The 18,957-nt window shown below is 49.5% G+C and overlaps 1 protein-coding gene and 1 long non-coding RNA gene across 8 annotated transcripts in view; one reads left to right on the top strand and one right to left on the bottom strand.

The window, feature by feature from the left end:
• The window catches only part of LOC137203682 (uncharacterized), a 62,666-nt gene that overhangs the window by 12,419 nt on the left and 31,290 nt on the right, over positions 1-18,957 (bottom strand). For all 3 annotated transcript variants that reach the window (XR_010933239.1, XR_010933237.1, XR_010933238.1), the window contains exons 3-6: positions 14,788-14,927; positions 9,725-10,091; positions 8,553-8,928; positions 1,812-1,977 (exon numbers count right to left, since the gene is read on the bottom strand). This is a non-coding gene — a long non-coding RNA (uncharacterized lncRNA). The remainder of the gene's footprint in view (positions 1-1,811; positions 1,978-8,552; positions 8,929-9,724; positions 10,092-14,787; positions 14,928-18,957) is intronic.
• The window catches only part of ASB13 (ankyrin repeat and SOCS box containing 13), a 27,703-nt gene extending 8,746 nt beyond the window's left edge, over positions 1-18,957 (top strand). For 2 of the 5 annotated variants that reach the window (XM_067700286.1, XM_067700314.1), the window contains exons 2-7: positions 4,923-5,110; positions 6,255-6,405; positions 8,639-8,773; positions 15,079-15,270; positions 16,467-16,498; positions 17,445-18,957. In XM_067700286.1, coding sequence (XP_067556387.1) covers positions 4,923-5,110; positions 6,255-6,405; positions 8,639-8,773; positions 15,079-15,270; positions 16,467-16,498; positions 17,445-17,636 — 890 coding nt within the window. In that variant the 3' untranslated portion in view covers positions 17,637-18,957. Of the gene's footprint in view, positions 1-55; positions 197-4,922; positions 5,111-6,254; positions 6,406-8,638; positions 8,774-15,078; positions 15,271-16,466 lie in introns of all 5 variants that reach the window. The other 3 variants (XM_067700297.1, XM_067700305.1, XM_067700324.1) reach the window with 3 other exon arrangements.

Raw genomic sequence — 18,957 nt, 5'->3', positions numbered from 1 at the left:
ATTCTTTATATATTCTGATATACATGGTTTACAAATATTCTTCCCTATCCTATAGGTGCCTTTTCACTGTTGACTGTGCTCTTTGATGCACACAATGCTCTCCTGTGTTATCACACCTGCTGCTTCTGATCTCTGCCCTCAGTTGCTGCTAAGACAACTGCAGCTGATGTTTATTCACTAGAAAATATGGTTCCCAGTAAGTTGCACTTCCTCTATAGACTGGTCATAAGGAGATAGAATTAGATTTTCTTTAAAAAATTTTATGTCCATACTTTATCATTCACATTAGTAATTCCTTCCATTCATTCGTCCCTTATGCACTCAACAAGCAAGTGACGTGAGCATCTTTTTTGGGCCTCACACTGTGCCAGGTGCTGGGAATAGAGCCAAGCCAGTGATGCCCAGCAGGCTCACTGCAGCCCCGCCTCCTCGGTGATGCTTTCCTGATGGGCTGTCTTGCTTCTAAGTTCCCGTAGCGTGACCTGTTCCACCACTGTCGCAGTCGTCCTGTCCTGTTGTTTTGAATTGTTTCCCCACCCTCCCCAGCCCATGACCGTGACCTGCTGATTGCCATGTCCATCCGTCTCTGTGCAACGCGGTGGGAGAGGCTGCATCTACCTGCACAGGCTGCTGAGGGATGCTCAGGCCTTCCCTGCACCGCCTTCCTGAGCTGCACTTTCCTCCTTCCTGCAGGACCCAGGACTCGCCCTGCTCTCCTCTTTTTACTCAGTCTGCCCTTGGGGTTCTGCTCCCTCCAGACTGACTTGAGAGTGATCCAAAGCTGCTTTCCACTACCCACCCCACAAGACAGGCATACGGGCGGCCATTCATCACGACTGGGAGACATACTGGGGTCCCCAAGCTTGGCTTACTTACTTACTCCTGGGACAGTAAGTAAGAAGTTCCCCAAGCCTGGCTTTTACGTTTGTGGGGATCAGATCTTCCTCTGCATTCCAGTCCTCCCTTCACTTCCCTGGCCCCCATGACCCCTGTGGGGTCGCACAGTTAGGTACAATGAGGGGGTTAAAATACCACAAATAGACTCCATTTATGGAGCACTTACTCTGTGCTGGGCCCAACGCTAAGTGCTTTTACTTTCATTCATTTAATTTTCATAACCCACCGATGAATGAACTATATTATTATCCCAATTTACAGGTGACAAAACTGACAGTCAGGGAAGCTATTTCTCGCACAAGCTAATAAACGGCCGCGCTGAGTTTTAGCCCTGAGCCGTTTGGCTCTGGAGAACCCTGAGCCACGCATCATGCGGCTCCACTGCGGGGGTGGGGTAGGGCTGTAGGTCGGCGGAAATGAGGGGATCTCCAAGAGGGGACAGTCATCAACACATAACCCGGGGGTTATCCACCTGCCAAGGAAACACATTCACCCCAGATATGGTTCGTGAAAGTGCTTCTGATAAGACTTGGGAACCATGTGGTTGATCAGAAGGTTTTCTAGGGAGATGTGATAATAAAATGTAGTTATAATAAAAGGAAACTGCTTATTATGAAGAGGTGTGTAATGTGGTCATCTGCCGAAGTTGGGGCTTGACAGTAAGGATGTGTCAGCATAATCCAGCACTGTTGTCATTTATGACGTTTTAAAAGAGTGTCTAGAAGACTGCCCTGTATCCCAGGTGCTCTGACGGGTGTTGAGAAAACGTCCTGTAGTTTCTGCATCTGGGGAGTTTACACTCTGAGTTTGCATGCGTTTGTCTGCACCTGGCTTAAACCGTAAAGAAACATCACCCTCACACCACGGGAAGCCTGGCTGTCAGGGCTGCAGGCCCCACGTGACCAGTGACTCACCTGGTGCTTCCCATCCTCAGAGCCGACGTTAGGCAGGTGGTCCGACGGCCACGGCACTTCCCAGCTCGCGTCTAGGCAACATCGGGGGCGAGGGGTGTGTCGAAACTGTGAACGCTGTCAGCAGCCTCTCCCTCATGTGTCGTTCACTGGAGTTGGGTCAGACGTCCTACGGGAAATGGGAATCCTGTGGTTAACTTAGACCGCTTGTCTGGGTGGGATGGATACACGGCACTACTAGTCTACTGCTGCTGCACGGCAGGCAGCCAGGTGGGGACCGCAGCACAGTAAGCCCTGGTGGAGGCACAGACGAGGGGCTCACCCAGCACGGATGAGGCTGAGGCTGGGCAAGGCCTCCTGCAAACCTGACCACTGCACTTCAGTCAGGAAAGGAACAAGCAGGCGTTATCTAGGATGAACAGGGAGGGGTGGAAGGTGAGATAGAGAGGCTAGAGGTGGGGAGAGAAGGGGGAGAAGTGGTGTCGGTTCTTAAGTGTGGTCTCCAGACCAGCTACATCAGCATCGTCTGGGCACGTTTTAGAAACTTAGATTCCCAGGTCCCACCAAGACCCACTCAGCTCTGGGGGTGGGGCTCAGCAGCCTTCGATTTCACAAGCCCTCCAGGCGATGCTGATGGAAGCTCCAGTTTGAGAACCCTTGGCTAAAACATGGGAGGTCAGGGTGCTGCATCTCGTGCACCTGGTTCTCTAGAGCTGAGGGCAGGGGAGGGGGAGAGGTAAGGCATTGTGGAAGAAAGGGGGGATGTTAGAGAATTTTACTCCTTTTTGGGAGAGGAGTCGTGCCTTTGTTTATTTCTTAATCAACACATTGTTGTTGAATATGTATTTTACGAGGTTGGAATGCAAAAATAAATAATTATAGTTTGAGATGAATGAAAATGAAGAGATAACATACCAAACTTACAAGCTGCAACTCATGCCATACTTAGAGAAGATTTATAGCTGTAAACGTTTACATTAAAAAAAAGAAGAAAGAGCTCAAATCAATAACCTAATAACCTTTCATCTTAAGACATTGGAAATAAAAAAGCAAACTAAACCTAAAGACAGCAGAAGCAAAGAAATAATAAAGATTAGAGAGGAAATTAATGAAATAGAATAGAGAAACAATGCAGAATATCAACAAAACAGAAGTTGGTTCTTTGAAAAGATCAACAAAATTGACAAGTCTTTAGTTAAACTGACCAAGGGTGTGTGGGGGGGAAAGATGCAAATGACAAAATCAGCAATGAAAGAGGGGATGTTATTATGGACATTACAGACATAAAATGATTATAAGGGAATACTATGAGCAATTGTTTGTTAGTCTGCTTGGGCTGCCATACCAGAACACCACAGACTGGAGGCTTAAACAACACGTTTATTTCTGAGGTTCTGGAGGCTGGACGTCCAAGATCAAGGTGCCAGCAGGCTTGATTTCTCCTGAGGCTTCTCTCCTATGCTTGCAGACAGCGCCTTCTTGCATGTCCTCACATGGTCTTTCCTCTGTTCATACTCATCCCTGGTGTCTGTGTGTCCTAATCTCCTCTTCTTATAAGGGCACCAGTCAGATTGGATTAGGGCCCACACTAATGGCCTCACTTTATTTGGAGTTACATCTCCAAATACAGTCACATTCTGAGGTATTAGGGGTTAGGGCTTCAACATATGGATTTTGTGACAGGGGGCACAGTTCAGTCCATAACAAATTGTATGCCAACAAATTAGATAATGTACATTAAGTGGACAAATTCCTAAAAAAGATAAACTACCAAAGTGGACTCAAAAAAAAAAGGAATAGATTTATAACAAATGAAGAGATTGAATTATTAAAAAAACTTAAATAAATGAAAGCTCAGGCCCAGATGTCTTCACAGATGAATTTGACCAAATATTTAAAGATTGAATACCAATTCTTCATAAACTCTTCCAAAAATTAAAAGAGAGAATACTTCCCAACTCATTCTCTGAGTCCAGTATTACTTTGATGCCAAAACCAGACAAATACATCAATCACAAGAAAAATGACACTTATGAATGTAGACCCCCAAATTCTCAAAATATGCACCAACCAAATTGAGCAATGTATAAAAAAGATTATACACCATGACCAAGTGGAATTTATCCCAGGGACGCATGGTTGGTTTAACATCTGAAAATCAATCCATGTAATACAGCATTTTGACAGAATTAAGGAAAAAAAGCCAGCCTGATCTTTGCAATAGATGCAGATAAAGTACTTGACAAAATGCAACACCCTCTCATGATAAAAAGACTCAACAAACTAGAAATAGAAGAGAACTTCCTTGACCTGATAAAGGGCATTTATGAAAACCCACAGCTCACATGGTGGTTCGTGGTGAAGGACATAGCTCCAGGACCAGGAACATGGCAGGAGGTGCCTCTCGGCACTTTTGGTCAACGTGGGGCTAGACGTTCAAACCAAGGCAGTTAGGCAAGAAAAAGAAAAGGCATTCAGATTAGAAAGGAAGAAGCACAGCTACCTCTATCTAAATGCATATGACATGATTTTGTATGTAGGAAATCCTGAGATTTCTGCTAAAATTGAATAATTAAATCAAGTCCCTACTTTGAAGGCTCTCCCAGGCCAGGAGTGGGGACAGTATAATTGCTGCATTATAAGCATGTAGATGTCAGGGTTGTGGGAGACGTGTCTTCCGGAGAAGGAGCTATTTCAAATGGGTCCACGTGGGTGACATAACATCTAAACAGGAGATGCAGAATGGATGATCGGGGTGGGGGCAAAGGTGGGCTTCTCAGGCAGAGAGAATATATGCAGAGATGCAGGTGTGCAAGGGCAGGGGGCCACATTGAGCCAGCTGTGTGTCTGGAGAGAGGGGGCTTGTGTAGGGCAGTGGTGGCAGATGGGTCAAGGAGGTGAGCAAGCTCCAGATCATGAAGGACCTTGCAGGCCTCACCAAAGACTTGGACTCCACCCCTGGGCAGTGGGAATCACTCAAGGGTTTTGAGTAGGGGTGTTTGGACCAATTACACCACTGTGTATACAATGGCTTGGGTTTCGTAAAGGGTCCTGGGGTTCATCTGACCTGGACAGAAGTGGCGTGCTCTTAGCACTGCATGTTTTTCTTTCCAGGTTTCTGGGTGGAGCGCACCCCCGTGCACGAGGCAGCCCAGCGGGGGGAGACACGGCAGCTGCAGCAGCTGATCGAGAGCGGGGCCTGCGTCAACCAGGTCATGGTGGACTCCATCACGCCCCTGCACGCGGCCAGCCTGCAGGGCCAGGCGCAGTGCGTGCAGCTGCTGCTGGCCGCCGGGGCCCAGGTAAGCCACCTGCAGCATGGTCCCCAGACTGATGGGACCAGCTCCAGAGAAAAAGAGGCTTGGGAAGAGCGTTCTGTGTTATGCAACACATGGGAAGAAAGGAAACCACTGCAGGAGGCTGAGAAGGAAAGGAAGGAGGAAACCAGAGTGGGCTGTAGTGGAGGCTGAAGGAGGAGGGAGGGCTGGTCTCCATGGCAACCACACCCTGAGAGGACCGGTGAGGGTGCTCGTGGACCTGGCTGTTGGGAGGTCACTGGTGGTGGAAGAGAAGTCCGGGTTAGCAAAGTGATGGCATGCTCTGCTCTGCATGTGGGCAGGCAGGCTGTGGACACAGAGGTGGGCTGCCTACCGGGCTGGCGGGGCCTTGACGGCAGGAGCCTTTTGGGCTCAGAGAGCAGGATGACTAAGTGGGATGCTGGCAAACTAGCTCTGGAAGGACAGGTAAAAGGAACAAGAACAAGATTCTGATTCGCTGCTTTCCCCTAGTTTACGTACTCACACCACAGCCCACGTGGAGTCCCCAGCATATGGTATCTGGTATCCGGCTGGTAGAATTGCTGGGTATTTACCAGTTGGCTGGGCGAGCTGGTAGGAGCTGCCCTGGGACAGCGGTGGGGGGTGAGGAAGAAGGGAAGGCTGTGTTCTGCTCACTCTTCCCAAAACTCAGCTATGAAGGCGGTTCCAGAGGAAATGGAACAGGCTTCAGCGTGAACCCAAGTAAACAGCTGAATTTGGACAAATTCTAAGCAGAATCTGCCAGTTTGGGGAGTTGCCTTTTCCTGCCTCATGATTTTCCAACTAGAGGAGGCATGTTAAACAGTTTCAGGCACACCTCCTAGCTGAGGCTGGAGTTAAAGCCCGTTTTCACACCCCGCCTGTGCTTAGTAGGTGTTGGGGTGGTGGCCGGAGTGAGGCTAAGCTAAAAAAAGCCCCCAGTTGCACGCCCGCTGTACTCAGGCGGCCAGTAGACACGCCCTACTTTCTATCTCTGAACCCCCTTGCCTGGCACGGCACCTCAGCACGTAATAGAAAACCTAAGAACTTCGAAAAACTACGTGGTGTTTCAAAGATGAACGTGCAACAGGATGAGAAGGTGAGTGGCCTGCACCTTGCCCTCTGATGCTCGTTTCCTCCCCCCCTCAAGGTGGACGCCCGCAACATCGATGGCAGCACCCCGCTCTGTGACGCCTGTGCCTCGGGCAGCATCGAGTGCGTGAAGCTCCTGCTCTCCCACGGGGCCAAGGTCAACCCGCCCCTGTACACGGCATCCCCGCTGCACGAGGCCTGCATGAGCGGTGAGTCGGGTAGCGGTGATAGCCAGGAGGGGAAGCCATCCGCTGGTGAAGCCGGGCTCCTGGGCTGGGTCTGGCTCTTGGTCCGTCAGCCGTGGAATCTGACGCTTTTCCTCCTGGAGATACGGTCCTCACCCAGGGCTGGGGGCTGAAGGTAGGGTTCTATTTCTAGCTCATTCGGTGCCTTTCAGATGCTAACCCTGGAAACGGATGCCCTCGGCAGCCGCTCACTTAGTGGCTGCTGTCGTTCTGGCCTGCAGGCCCCTGATCTTGTGGGGAGATGAGGCCCAGACGCACCCCCAGGCAGGAACTCTCAGAGGAGCCGAGAGCTGGTCCTCAAGGCTCAGGGTTGCCCTCTGAGAATAGGTGGATTTCAGACGGTGGGAGGATATGGCTGCTCCAGCCTCGCTGGGTCAGACGTGCCCAGCAGAGGAGCTACAACAGGCAGAACTGGAAGTTTGGGGTGAGGCCAGCTGATGGGCAGTGTTTCAGATGACAGACCAGGGAGTTTGGGTTCGACTGTTTTGAGCAAGGTTTGCACACTTGTGTCTTGTGCTTTGGTCGGCACGGTGTTCGTCTTCGCTGCATTTGTTAGGGTGCGGGGTGTGGGCTCTTCCACGGCTGCACACAGGGCCAGTCTTTGCTGCCCTCACCCCGAATCCCACAGTTAGGTCACCTTGGTCGCCCACAGGCACTGGGAATTGCTACAGACGGCTCTGAAGGTTTTTGAGCAGATGCTGAATGATAAGAACACATTTTTGAAAGGTTCGTTTAGTGGCCATCCATGTGCAGCGTAGGGGAGGGAAGCTTATTTTTCTTCCTTCACCTATCTTTGGTTCATTGGCCGGGGCCCTGCCGATGAGACTGACAAGGGACCAATTAACAAGAGAAAAACAAGTGGAAGTTAGCGTGTGCATTGCACATACGCACGGGAGAGCTCAGGCAAAGGGTGGTTAGAATTGGGGTTTATGTAGCATTTTAACAAAGAGCAGTAATTCTGTCGAGCAGACACAAGGCCAACGAAAAGGACTATGAGCTTCTAGGGATGATAAGTTATATGAAGGCAAATACAGCGGGGAACTCCTGGGAGACAAAGGCCAGTTAGTAAGATTTGCGGTGTGGACTCCTCTGGTGCCGGCTCTGGGCTGATCAGGGTCTAGAGTTGTCCCTGGTGGTTCACTTCTGTCCTTCCTAGTAGAGACGGGAGGGGACACCTTTATACATTTATGTCCTGCTTTTAGGCAAATGGGGGAAGACAAGAGAGCTTTTCTTGTATCTGCTGCTTCTTACTTGTCTTCAGCTCCAAACAGTCCTTATGCCAAAGTGGCATATTTTGGGGTGGCATATTCTGCTGCCCTTCAATATGAAATGGGGGGGGCGATATCCTGGAAATGAAGAGATGAGCTGGGGGCCATCGCAGTGACCCAAGTGCAAAGCTCTTGGAGCCCAGGTGGGATGGATTCATGTGCAGAGCTTTGAGGGAAGAATCAATGGGATTTGACGTGAGGGAGAGGAGAGCACGGCGTCAAGACCGACTCAGGGTGAGGAGGAGGCTGGCTGGGGAGTGGGGGGAGGACCTCGTCGTGGGGGGCATGTCCCCCGGTGAAGGGCCAGCGCCCGGTGGTGGAGGTGGGGCTGGGTTTCAGGGCTGGAGGTGGAGAGTCGGTGCCAACAGCCAAGCATGATCAAGGGGTGAGAGAGGATGGAGTCTGGGACGGGATGAAGCCTGACCCCAAACCAGAGTTAAAGACGCCAGAGAGGAGCCGGGAAAGGGGCCAGAAAGGTGTCTGCTGAGAGGGGGCAGGGAACCCAAGCAGTGGGGAAGTCTAGGGAAGTTCATCCAGGCGGCTTGGCGTTCCTGACACAGCTTGGGGGACAGCTGGAGGTGGGGAGCCCCTTCCTTTTCCCCCGAGGGCTCGAGAGCAGTGAGGAGCCTTCTCTGCGTCCACAGCTGGTGAGCCCAATTTTGTGTTCTCCCAGCACGGGCGCCAGCCGTGCCCTCCCTCCCTTTCTCCCACTGCCTGGTGAGCTCGGGGGGCCACTGAGCTCCCGGGGGAAGGACACCCACGCCGTGTCCAGGACCCACTGCTCCTGGTCAGGATGCAGGCCCACTTCCCTTCCCTCCTGCTGCCGCCAAGCTCGGGGCTCACCTGCTCCAGCAGCCGCGTGTCTGCCAAGCCTGTTATTTCAAATATATGTGATACGATGCCTTTCCTCCGTCTCCATTTCTTTTAAGGAAGTTCTGAGTGTGTGAGGCTTCTTATTGATGTTGGGGCCAACCTGGAAGCGCACGACTGCCACTTTGGGACCCCTCTGCACGTGGCCTGCGCCCGGGAGCATCTGGACTGCGTCAAAATGCTGCTCAATGCAGGTGCGTCATGTTTATACCTGCCCGGCTCACTGCAGGTGCGTGGTGTTCACCTGTGCTGCAAGCTGGCAGAGAGCTGACTGGTGCAGTCAGGCAGCCCAGGTTTGCAGCTGGTTCTCCCACTTGTCAGCTGAGTCCTTGGGCCTCAGTTTCTGCATCTATAAAACCAGACAAATAAAACTTATTTTGCAGGACTGTTGGGAGGATTCGTGATAACATTTCCACAGTACTTGCTGAACAGTAGGTGCTCAACGAACATGAATGATTATTTTTGGCAGCCGCAGGGGATTGTCCCCAAGGCCTGCCTGGTCTGAATCAGGAGATGGGGTCCAGGGGAAGCGGGTCAGTTGCATCAGGATCCAGGAGGCTGTCAGGTGTCCTAAGGATAGAGACGTTCCCATGGTGAAAAACAAAAACGAAATAAAAAGAACCCACCAAGAGACTTCCCTCGTGGCGCAGTGGTTAAGAATCCACCTGCCAATGCAGGGGACACGGGCGCAATCCCTGGTCTGGGAAGATCCCACATGCCACGGAGCAACTAAGCCCGTTCACCATAACTACTGAGCCTGCGCTCTAGAGCCTGCAAGCCACAACTACTGAGCCCATGCACCTAGAGCCCGGGCTGTGCGATAAGAGAAGCCCGCACAATGAAGCCCGCGCACCACAACAAAGAGTAGCCTCCGCTCGCCACAACTAGAGAAAGCCCGCACACAGCAACGAAGACTCAACGCAGCCAAAAATAAATTAATTAATTTATTAAAAACAAACAAACAACCTGCCCAACTGAAGCTAGAGTCAGGACCTGTCGACCACAGAAGTTTTAAAATGTAGCCAAAGCGGCTATGGGCAAGGAGTTATTATGAACCCAACTTAAATTTCTTTTTTTTCAAGATTTTCTTTATAAAGTAGGGTCACATCTAATGCATTCTTTTTTTCTTTAATTAATTTACTTACTTTTGGCTGCATTGGGTCTTCGTTGCTGCACGTGGGCTTTCTTTAGTTGTGGTGAGCGGGGGCTACTCTTCATTGCGGTGAGCGGGCTTCTCATTGCGGTGGCTTCTCTTGTTGCAGAGCACGGGCTCTAGGCGTGTGGGCTTCAGTAGTTGTGGCTCGCGGGATCTAGAGCACAGGCTCAGTAGTTGTGGCGCATGGGCTTAGTTGCTCTGCGGCACGTGGGATCTTCTGGGACCAGGGCTTCAACCCGTGTCTCCTGCACTGGCAGGCGGATTCTTAACCACTGTGCCACCAGGGAAGCCCCCAACTTAAATGTTTTGTTGAGGGAACATTTTAGCTCAGCCATCTTGTCCATTCTGGGGGCAACCTAGGGAAAAACCAAAATGGTTCAGAAATAGAGGATGAATTCTTTCCGGATGACGGTCTTTTGAGCATCAGTTATATACAGTTTTCTACTACTGAGTCTTATTCACTTTAGCATGCCACCCTTAAGTCTTTTCAGTGAACACGCTTCATTTTGTGTAAGGTTAGTCACTGGGGTAGTTTTTGTTTTTTACGCAAAGATTAAATATCTAGATTAGAAACAGTGGGTCTTCCAGCCGAGTTGCTCATGGGATGGTTGGATCCCATTTTTACCAACGGCATCTACCTATTGTTCCTGTTGAGATTTTTTTTTTTTTTTTTTTTTTTTTTTGCGGTACGCGGGCCTCTCACTGTTGTGGCCTCTCCCATTGCGGAGCACAGGCTCCGGACGCGCAGGCTCAGTGGCCATGGCTCACGGGCCTAGCCGCTCCGTGGCATGTGGGATCTTCCCGGACCGGGGCACGAACCCGTGTCCCCTGCATCGGCAGGCGGACTCTCAACCACTGCGCCACCGGGGAAGCCCTGTTGAGCTTATTAAAATAAAAATTTCATAGCACAGCCACCCTCTGCGGGGCGCCTGGCGTGCACGTATGCAGTACACCTTCATCTGTTTTCTCTCTGGTTCCTTTCTCGTGGTTGGAGGGGAGAGGATCAAGCGAGTGGTGTAACCCACTGTCCTTTCCGTGTCCTGAGGACCCTGTGTAAGTGATGACTCCTTTGTAAGAAGTAGGAAACCAGCTCCCCTCGACCCCTGGGTGATGGAGTTTCCTGGTTCAGTAACCGAAAGGATCAGAAGTAGAGCAGATTTCAGGGTCTCTCTGACGCGGGGGGCTCAGCAGTGTCAGCAAGAACTCACCTCGTCTGAATCTTACATCTCTGCCTTCCTCACCGTTCCCTTTATCCCACGCCTGGCGTCCCTAGTAGGGGAGAAATGGCTGCAGCAGCAGAGTTTGGCTAAAATGCAGATTCTTGACTCCTGAGGCTTCTGATGGCTTCCTCCCCTCAGAAGAGCGAAACTCCCCCCTCACACCTCCTCCATGTCCCATCGGCCTGAAATGGGTTCGTGTCCAAACCTTATCCCATCCCTTTGGCTGAATTGTGCCACATTCTGAGCGGCTGGGGTCTGGGTTGAGGAGAGGGATTCACCCAATCAGGGCCCAGCCCTGCCCTAAGACCTCTGCCCCGGGACCCCTGCCCCACACCGCAGGGTGCAGCTCCTGGGTGGGAGGCAGCCATGATGTCCATGACGGCCTTAAGCAGGGGATCCGGTGGTTACAAAGGGGGTTTCCATCCCCTGGGAGTGAGGGCTGAGGAGACTTCCCCTGGGGCAGGATCCTGAGGTGTCAGTGTCTACCACCAGCTCCAGATTTCATCCCTGATTCTGTTGTAATCTCAGATGGTCTCCTTGACACCCCTTCCTAGATCACATGCATTCTTTTTTCTTCTTAAAGAAAACTACTTGTTAACTATGGAAAATCTCAAACATACGGAAAAGTAGAGAGAAGAGGACAGCATATGCTTTATTTTTAGAGTAGTGATTTGTCACTTTTTGCTGGAACATCTAATGAAAGCTATGGACCACATCTCTAGAAAAATACACGTGCAGGTGCTTTTGCACGCGATTTTGGAGAGGGCCCTGGCCCCGCAGGAGGAGCAGAGCCGTTGGGGCCACGTGGTGCCCCCCGGGGTGGACTCAGAGGCTTTCTGTTGGCAGCGAGGTCAAGCTGCCAAGCTGTGGATTATTTTTGCAGAGGATTGCGGCCAAGGGGGTGAAAGTCCAGTTATTTCTGCTGAGGTAACTTTTAATCTGGTCCCCGGCAGTAAATATTTAACCGTGCTGGGAGCGTTCAGAAGGGGCGTCCACCTTCCCAGCAGTGCTGGTCCCTCACGTCTCTGCTGTTGTCTCAGTGAGCGAATCCCAAGACCCTGTGCTTGCCACCCCGTCCTGGGCATTGCGCTGGGTTCTATTTTTATATATATGTATATTAAAATTTTTTTTATTGGAGTATAGTTGATTTACAATGTTATGTTAGTTTCAGGTGAGTTTCAGCAAAGTGAATCAGTTATACATATACATATATCCATTCTTTTTTAGATTCTTTTCCCATATAGGCCATTACAGAGTATTGAGTAGAGTTCCCTGTGCTATACAGTAGGTCCTTATTAGTTATCTATTTTATATATAGTATTGTGTATGTGTCAGTCCCAATCTTCCAACTTATCCCTCCCCACTTCCTTTCCCCCGGTAATTGTAAGTTTGTTTTCTACATCTGTGACTCTATTTCTGTTTTTGTAAATAAGTTCATTTGTATCGTTTTTTTTAGATTCTACATATATGCGATATCATATATTTGTCTGTCTGACTTACTTCACTCAATATGACAATCTCTAGGTCCATCTATGTTGCTGCAAATGGCATTATTTCATTCTTTCTCATGGCTGCGTAGTATTCCATTGTATATACGTGCCACATCTTCTTTATCCATTCATCTGTCAATGGACATTTAGGTTGCTTCCATGTCTTGGCTATTGTAAATAGTGTTACAATGAACATAGGGGTGCATGTATCTTTTTGAATTAGAGTTTTGTCTGGCTATATGCCCAGGAGTGGGATTGCTGGGTCATATGGTAGCTCTATTTTTAGTTTTTTGAGGAACCTCCATACTGTTCTCCATAGTGTCGTGCTGGGTTCTTGGTGGGCATGTGACAGCCCCTGTCCTTGTTCCCGGAGGTTTTACTGAATCCACTCTAATCCTGTTTTGCTTTGAAATCAGGCTTTTGATCACGAGCAAACATTGATCCCTTCTCTCTGATGCGTGAATGGAGAATTTTTAAGGCCTAGGTGGCGTCAGGTGTTTTGCTGGCTCTGGCTTTTGTCCTCAGTTCCAGGCAATGTCATCGTTAGTCCCATAAAGCCACTTTCTCCCTGGCTTCTCTGTCCCTTCTTTCCTCTGCCCCCCTCCCCATCCCACTGTTCTAATGAGTATCTGTGTGTTATTGGTTGAGACATGAACTTTTCATCGCGGTAAATGGTGTTGTTATAGATTTGACTCTCCTTCCTGTTTGCTCACCCATTCCTGAATTTTCGAGACCCACCCGTGTTGCTCCAGGAAGCTCTGGTCTGTTGTTTCCAGCTTCTGCGGAGATGCCAGCTGCCCCTCTTAATCACCAGCCTTCTCTCTGCGCCCAATCCAGTGATACCAAGGCACATTTTAAACAGATCCCATTTGTCCCTTGGAACAGTCACCCCGCCAAGCCTTGTGTACCGAGAACCCACAGTGGGCGGGAGGGAAGAGCTGTTCAGTGCTGGTTCTCCTTGACCTTGAGAGTGACTCTGCTTCCCCACCCACCCTTCTCCATCCCTAAAATAGAGACAGCCTCTTTCCTCCCCGATTGGCAAGAATATTGAGAGCATTAATGACCTGAGAGGAAGCCACAGGGACTTTAGATTCTGCAGACTTTGCAGCTTATTTTTCATTACAAGTTTAATGTTCAAATTCATATTTGCATTATGACTGCAACACTGTAACATTACTTATTTGTATCAGCAATATTGGAAGAAACCCCTGATGTGGTAGATTGGTTAGACTGTGGGGAAAATGCTTCTTTTATTTCATGGGTTGATTTTTACTATTATTTTTGTAATACGTATCTGCTAAGTTAAACAATTAGGTAATTTATCCTGCTTCCTAACTGACGGATTCTTTTTCCTGAACTGCCGTCTGAGTTTTGACTCTGGGAAGTATGGGAGCTTTTCGTCACGTGTGTTGTGTGCTTGCATGCTTGCTATCTTCTTAGCATCACACAGGCCGCTTTAGGAACACAGTTCTTATATTCTACTAGGGGATTAAAATGATTTTAAGTCAGAAAGCAGAAGTTTTCAAGTATTTTTGAGCTGTGGGACTAGAACATCTACTAGCCTTATACCCCCTCATTTCCTCTTGTTCTGACCCTCAGAATTTCTTATTACACAGTGACATACTGGTGATCTGACTTTTTTTAAGCCTCACCTTGATAATATTTTATGATTGTGATTTGAATCTGTTATTGGAGGGAATATCTTCACTGATCCTGGGCTCTTTGCTGGCTTCTTGAAAATACTTTTCTCCCATCTCCTTTCTCTTGTAACCTCCTTATCCACTTGGGAGCAGACCTCAAAGAAGTTGGTATTTTCTTAAAAAAAATTCTGAGGCTCCAGGGGATCCCACTGTATAGAATGGTGATGGTCGTGCCCTAAGAATGGTGTTTTACACAAATCATATTTTTATCAAAATCTCTTATTTTTAAAAAGCGTCTAAAAATGCTGTGTTTAGCTATTACTTGTTTGCATCTTTCTGAATGTCTGCTGTCATCCCGAGAGCGAGGTGGATGGCAGAGCTGAATTCACAGTTACTATACTTCCTCTCTATCTGAACTTCAGGGAATTTGGGGGGAACATTCCCTATTTTCCCTTTGAGCTTCCCTTTTGTAAAAGATTTCTTATATTTAATGTTCATTCATTCATACAACACACATTTTTAGAGCCACTGTCCTGTGTACGTGGTGTGTGCGTGCACGTGATGTGTGTGCCTGAGTGCATGTCTGTATCTGAGGTGTGTGCAACTGTGTACCTGTGTGCACGTGTGTGTGCCTGTGTGTGTGTGTCCATGGTGTGTGTGTGTGTACACGTGGAGGACGGCAGGAGAGCTTGAGCAACTCACCTGAGCTTCCAGAGCCTCAGGACCTGGGGACAGACAGCATAGGGCATTAGAGCAGCCTCTGAACTCACAGGGAAGGTTTCTGTCTTGTTTTTCTTCTTTTTGGTTGTTTCCAGTTATACTTCTTTTTTAGCTCTCTTTTCCTAAGGAAAAATAAAAGGAATCAGTGCTTCTGGATTTTGAAGAAGGTTTTGAAAAGGCTGCAGCAGAGTCTTGATTTTGTTCCCGGGGAGGGGTTGCCGCTTTTGTGTCCTGTGCTCCTTGGTGACGTTTGTTCCTGCTCCGGACCTGCAGGGGCCAACGTGAACGCGGCAAAGCTCCACGAGACGGCACTGCACCATGCAGCCAAGGTGAAGAACGTGGACCTCATCGAGATGCTCATCCAGTTTGGAGGCAACATCTATGCCCGGGACAACCGGGGGCGGAAGCCATCCGACTACACATGGAGCAGCAGTGCCTCCGCCAAGTGCCTGGAGCACTATGAGAGTGAGTGTGTGTCGTTTGTGTGACGCCTGCACTAAGGTCTGCAGGGGAACCTCGTGCAGGAGGGCTTTGTTCTGATCACGTATCAGTTCATCTCTGAGTCAGTCGTTTCTTGACTCAGACTGGGTCCCTATGAGGCCGATGATATAGATGCAGCCCTCACTCTTCAGGAAACAAAGGACAAACCATCTGGCTAAGACAAGACCTCCTCTCTGGGACACATTTTTAAATGAGTTTACATAGAATTACAGTCACAAGAGGCTTTCAAACACTTATCAATTGAAAAAGAGCCCATTTATTCCACATTTTGCCAACCTTACCCAACCAAAATCCATCATGAGTTTAGAGGCAAATACCATCCACGTCTACTGGGGAAACATTTCCTAGAAGGTGTTTCTTTTCCTGCATTCAAATAATTTGGGGGAGGAAGTAAATGGGAAAATGAATGTCACTAGTAATTCTGTTTATTTTTCTTTCAGGGAGCTTTGTCTTTCATAATGTTTCATAAGTTGAGAATACTTTCTTTGGTTGATTTATACTTTGATCAAACACAGATGGTCCTAAAGGCAGCCTTCGAGGCCAGGCTCTGCTCTGTACACATTCCCGTGGCCCAGCTGCCAGGGACCTCCAGGCACTTTCCTTCTTTGGCCCTGGTGTCCATCCCTCGTGAGCTGTAGCTCCAGGCTTCATCTTCAGGCCTGTGGCCCTGACCCTCTGCCACCAGGATGTGCATTTGTGGACTGTCTGCCCCTGTGGGTCAGTTCTCCGTGGGTCCCTGTGGCCTGCAGCGATCAGGAGCAGAGCAGAGCCAGCACTGCCCGCCCGAACCCTCCCCCCAGCCCTCATTTGTCTGGAAGTTTGACAAACAAGCCTACTAGCTGTAGATTAGTGCTTTGCTGGCAAATATGTGTGCTGAGTTATAACGTTATGGGGGAAAAAAAATCACAAAACCCCAAAAGCCAGAAGCTCACAAAGTGAAATCCCAGTGGCCATGACCTGAATTCCATTTCCTGATCTTCCATCCTTGGTCCCTATTTGTCCTTCCTGGTCGCCTTCCAGAGAAGGTACTCAGGGTTCAGCCTCTTTTCAGGAAAAGGGAGGTGTTTTCAGTTCCATGTTGGTACTTGTTAAGTTGAAGGATGCTGTGCTTCTTTCTTAAGTTAAGCTAACCTCACGTGCGTCTTGTCCCCTTTTTCCAGAGACACCTCTGAGCCTGTCCCAGCTCTGCAGGGTGAGCCTGAGGAGGGCGGCTGGCGTCAGGGGGCTGGAGAAAATTGCCAGGTTGAACATCCCTCCCCGGCTCATTGACTACCTTTCCTACAACTGAGCTGCAGACACGGGGTCAGGGTGGGCTGGTGACACCGGGCTGCTGGCCTTGCTGAGCCCAGCGTTGGGCCACAGGGTCGCTCTGCCCTGGGTGCCTGAAGCCATGCTGTTGCTGTAGAGAACTGGAGTCTCTCCGGGCCGTCCTGTTTCGTCTTCTCTGCAGACCCTTGGCAGGTGTTTCTGAGGCCCTGGGAAGGCCCTGGGCTGGCCCTCCTGGGACTTCAGTCTAACTCTGGCATCCTCCCAGCCATGCAGTTGTCTCTCTTCACAGATCCCTTGGAGGGATCGTCAGGAAAGGCTCTCCCAGGAGCACAAGGGAGCCCGGCGGGGCTGGGGGTCCAGGGCCCTGATGCTGATTCCACATGCCCGGGAATGATTCCTTCATCACCAGGTGGCCCTGGGTGTTCAAGAGGAGGACCTGTGCTGAAGAGGGGTGGGGCCCTGGGAGGGGGGTCCTGACTGCGGCCTGGACGCCACTTTGGGGACAGCCTGCCACTTGGGTGCTGTTTTCTGAAGCCACAGTTGGCACTTTCCGAGACCCACCTGCGCCCAGGTGTACCCATCGCTCAGGGGGCTTTATACGGGTCTTAGTGGGGGAAGTCTCAGGCTTCTTATTCCCCACAACAAGCTCAGTGTTTCTTAGGAAGTTTTTCTTTGAGGTCTTAATTCTTTTAAAAAGTGTATAAAGCAAAAACTTCTAGACACATACGCTGTAACACTTAGGTTTCGTTAACAAGTCTCTAAAGCAACAGGTAAAAGGAAGGCATCTCAGCACATCTTCCCAGGGCTAGTGATCCAATGTGAAGCACCGTTAGGAAGCTCTTCAGAGATTGTTTTTCATCTCTCTACAGCTGCCAAATGAATCCTATTGCCACCCTAAGTTTTGCTCATTCCTTGAAGCTCTGCAATTGCAATTGGCAGGAGAGGTCGCTGGCACCTGGTGGGTACTGTCAACCGTGGACTTATGCATTTTGTGGATACCTAAGGAACATCTGTTATGCTTCAGGCACTGGCTCAGTGTTTTGAACTGGCTAAGAATGTGACTCACCATCAAGGCAGGGAAAGAAACGCTTTCACAATCTGTTTCTTTAGTAATAGAAACAAGTAATTCTACATGATAAACCATGAGGTAACATGACGTAGTATGTTTAGACTGCATCTGTCTGCTTAAGATTCTATACCATAGTTTAAAAAACGAACCCAAAACCCGGGAGTTAAACTAGAGGACTTCTGTATAAGTAGTTGAGGTCTATTTGGTTTCAGGGGAAATGGAGAAGGTACCGCTTGTGAACCCTCTTGAGGGTCAAGCCTGAAGCCATCGTCCCCAGAAATGTGACCTCACCAGATTCTCCCGGGAGTGTGGGGAGCAGAGTGAGCGGGGATGGGCCAAGGCCACGCCAGCTGTGCTCACAACCAGAGGCACCTCTTGGCAGGTCTACTTGGGTGGGGCCCAGATCTGGTGGAAAGTTCCATGCTGGCAGCCGTGGGTATTTTCCAGCTCCTCGGTTCTGGCTGTTGTTATGATGGTGCTTCATCGTATGTGGAGATAAGAGCCCCTCCCATTCGGCTGCAGGTGTACATGCATGTTCTGGGTAAATCAGTGTATCTGCGTGTACTAATAAAATTAAAAAGAGCTTTGGGTTCTGCCCTTTCATCTTTGTAACAGGAACTTGCCTCTAGCCATGACAGTTGCTAACATTTCCACACGCGGAGTGCTCAGGGCAGAATCCGGTCCCCATACTCACTGCTCAATAAAGGTTGTTGGAGAGAGTCCATCCTTGTGTTCACATGGCCCTTTTCTTACTTGGGTGTGTGTGTGTGTCAGCTTCATCCTACGGGAGTCAGAGGGGCCACTGTCATCTCCTCTGGGTTTTAGATGGTCAAGTGATGTCTGTCTCACATTCCCATCTTCCCCCCTCTCTGTCCCTGATGCTGGTCTCAATGCCACCCACATGCGGAGAGACCCTGCCCAAGGGATCAGATGACTAAGATTCTAGGGCCTCCAGTACCTACCCCTCCCCATCTTTACTGAGATGTAATTGACATAAGATTCTTCAGTCTAGACCCATCCGTAGGGTGGGGCTGAAGACATCTCTCCAGCCCTCTGAGCCTGGGTCTTCCCAGCTGCAGGAGAGGAATCAAAGGTCAGACTTTGATCATTGAAAGGATGTTGATGATCAACCACTGAATCTTAGCAGTGAGAAAATGAGGCCCTGTTAGGCTCAGATGTTTTTGTGAGGCCAAAATTAGGTGATTAGAAGATGCTTTGAAAACTGAGACGTGCTCCTCAAATGTAAAAGTTGTATGTATGACTGTACTGTGGCTTTGCTGATGTGTGTAGATCTTACAGCCATGTAAATGATT

The sequence above is a fragment of the Pseudorca crassidens genome, chromosome 1 (genome assembly GCF_039906515.1).
Source record: "Pseudorca crassidens isolate mPseCra1 chromosome 1, mPseCra1.hap1, whole genome shotgun sequence".
NCBI classification, from domain to species: Eukaryota; Metazoa; Chordata; class Mammalia; order Artiodactyla; family Delphinidae; genus Pseudorca; species Pseudorca crassidens.
The sequence above is the reverse complement of the archived record's forward strand: the minus strand, read 5'-3'. Positions and strand labels throughout refer to the sequence as shown.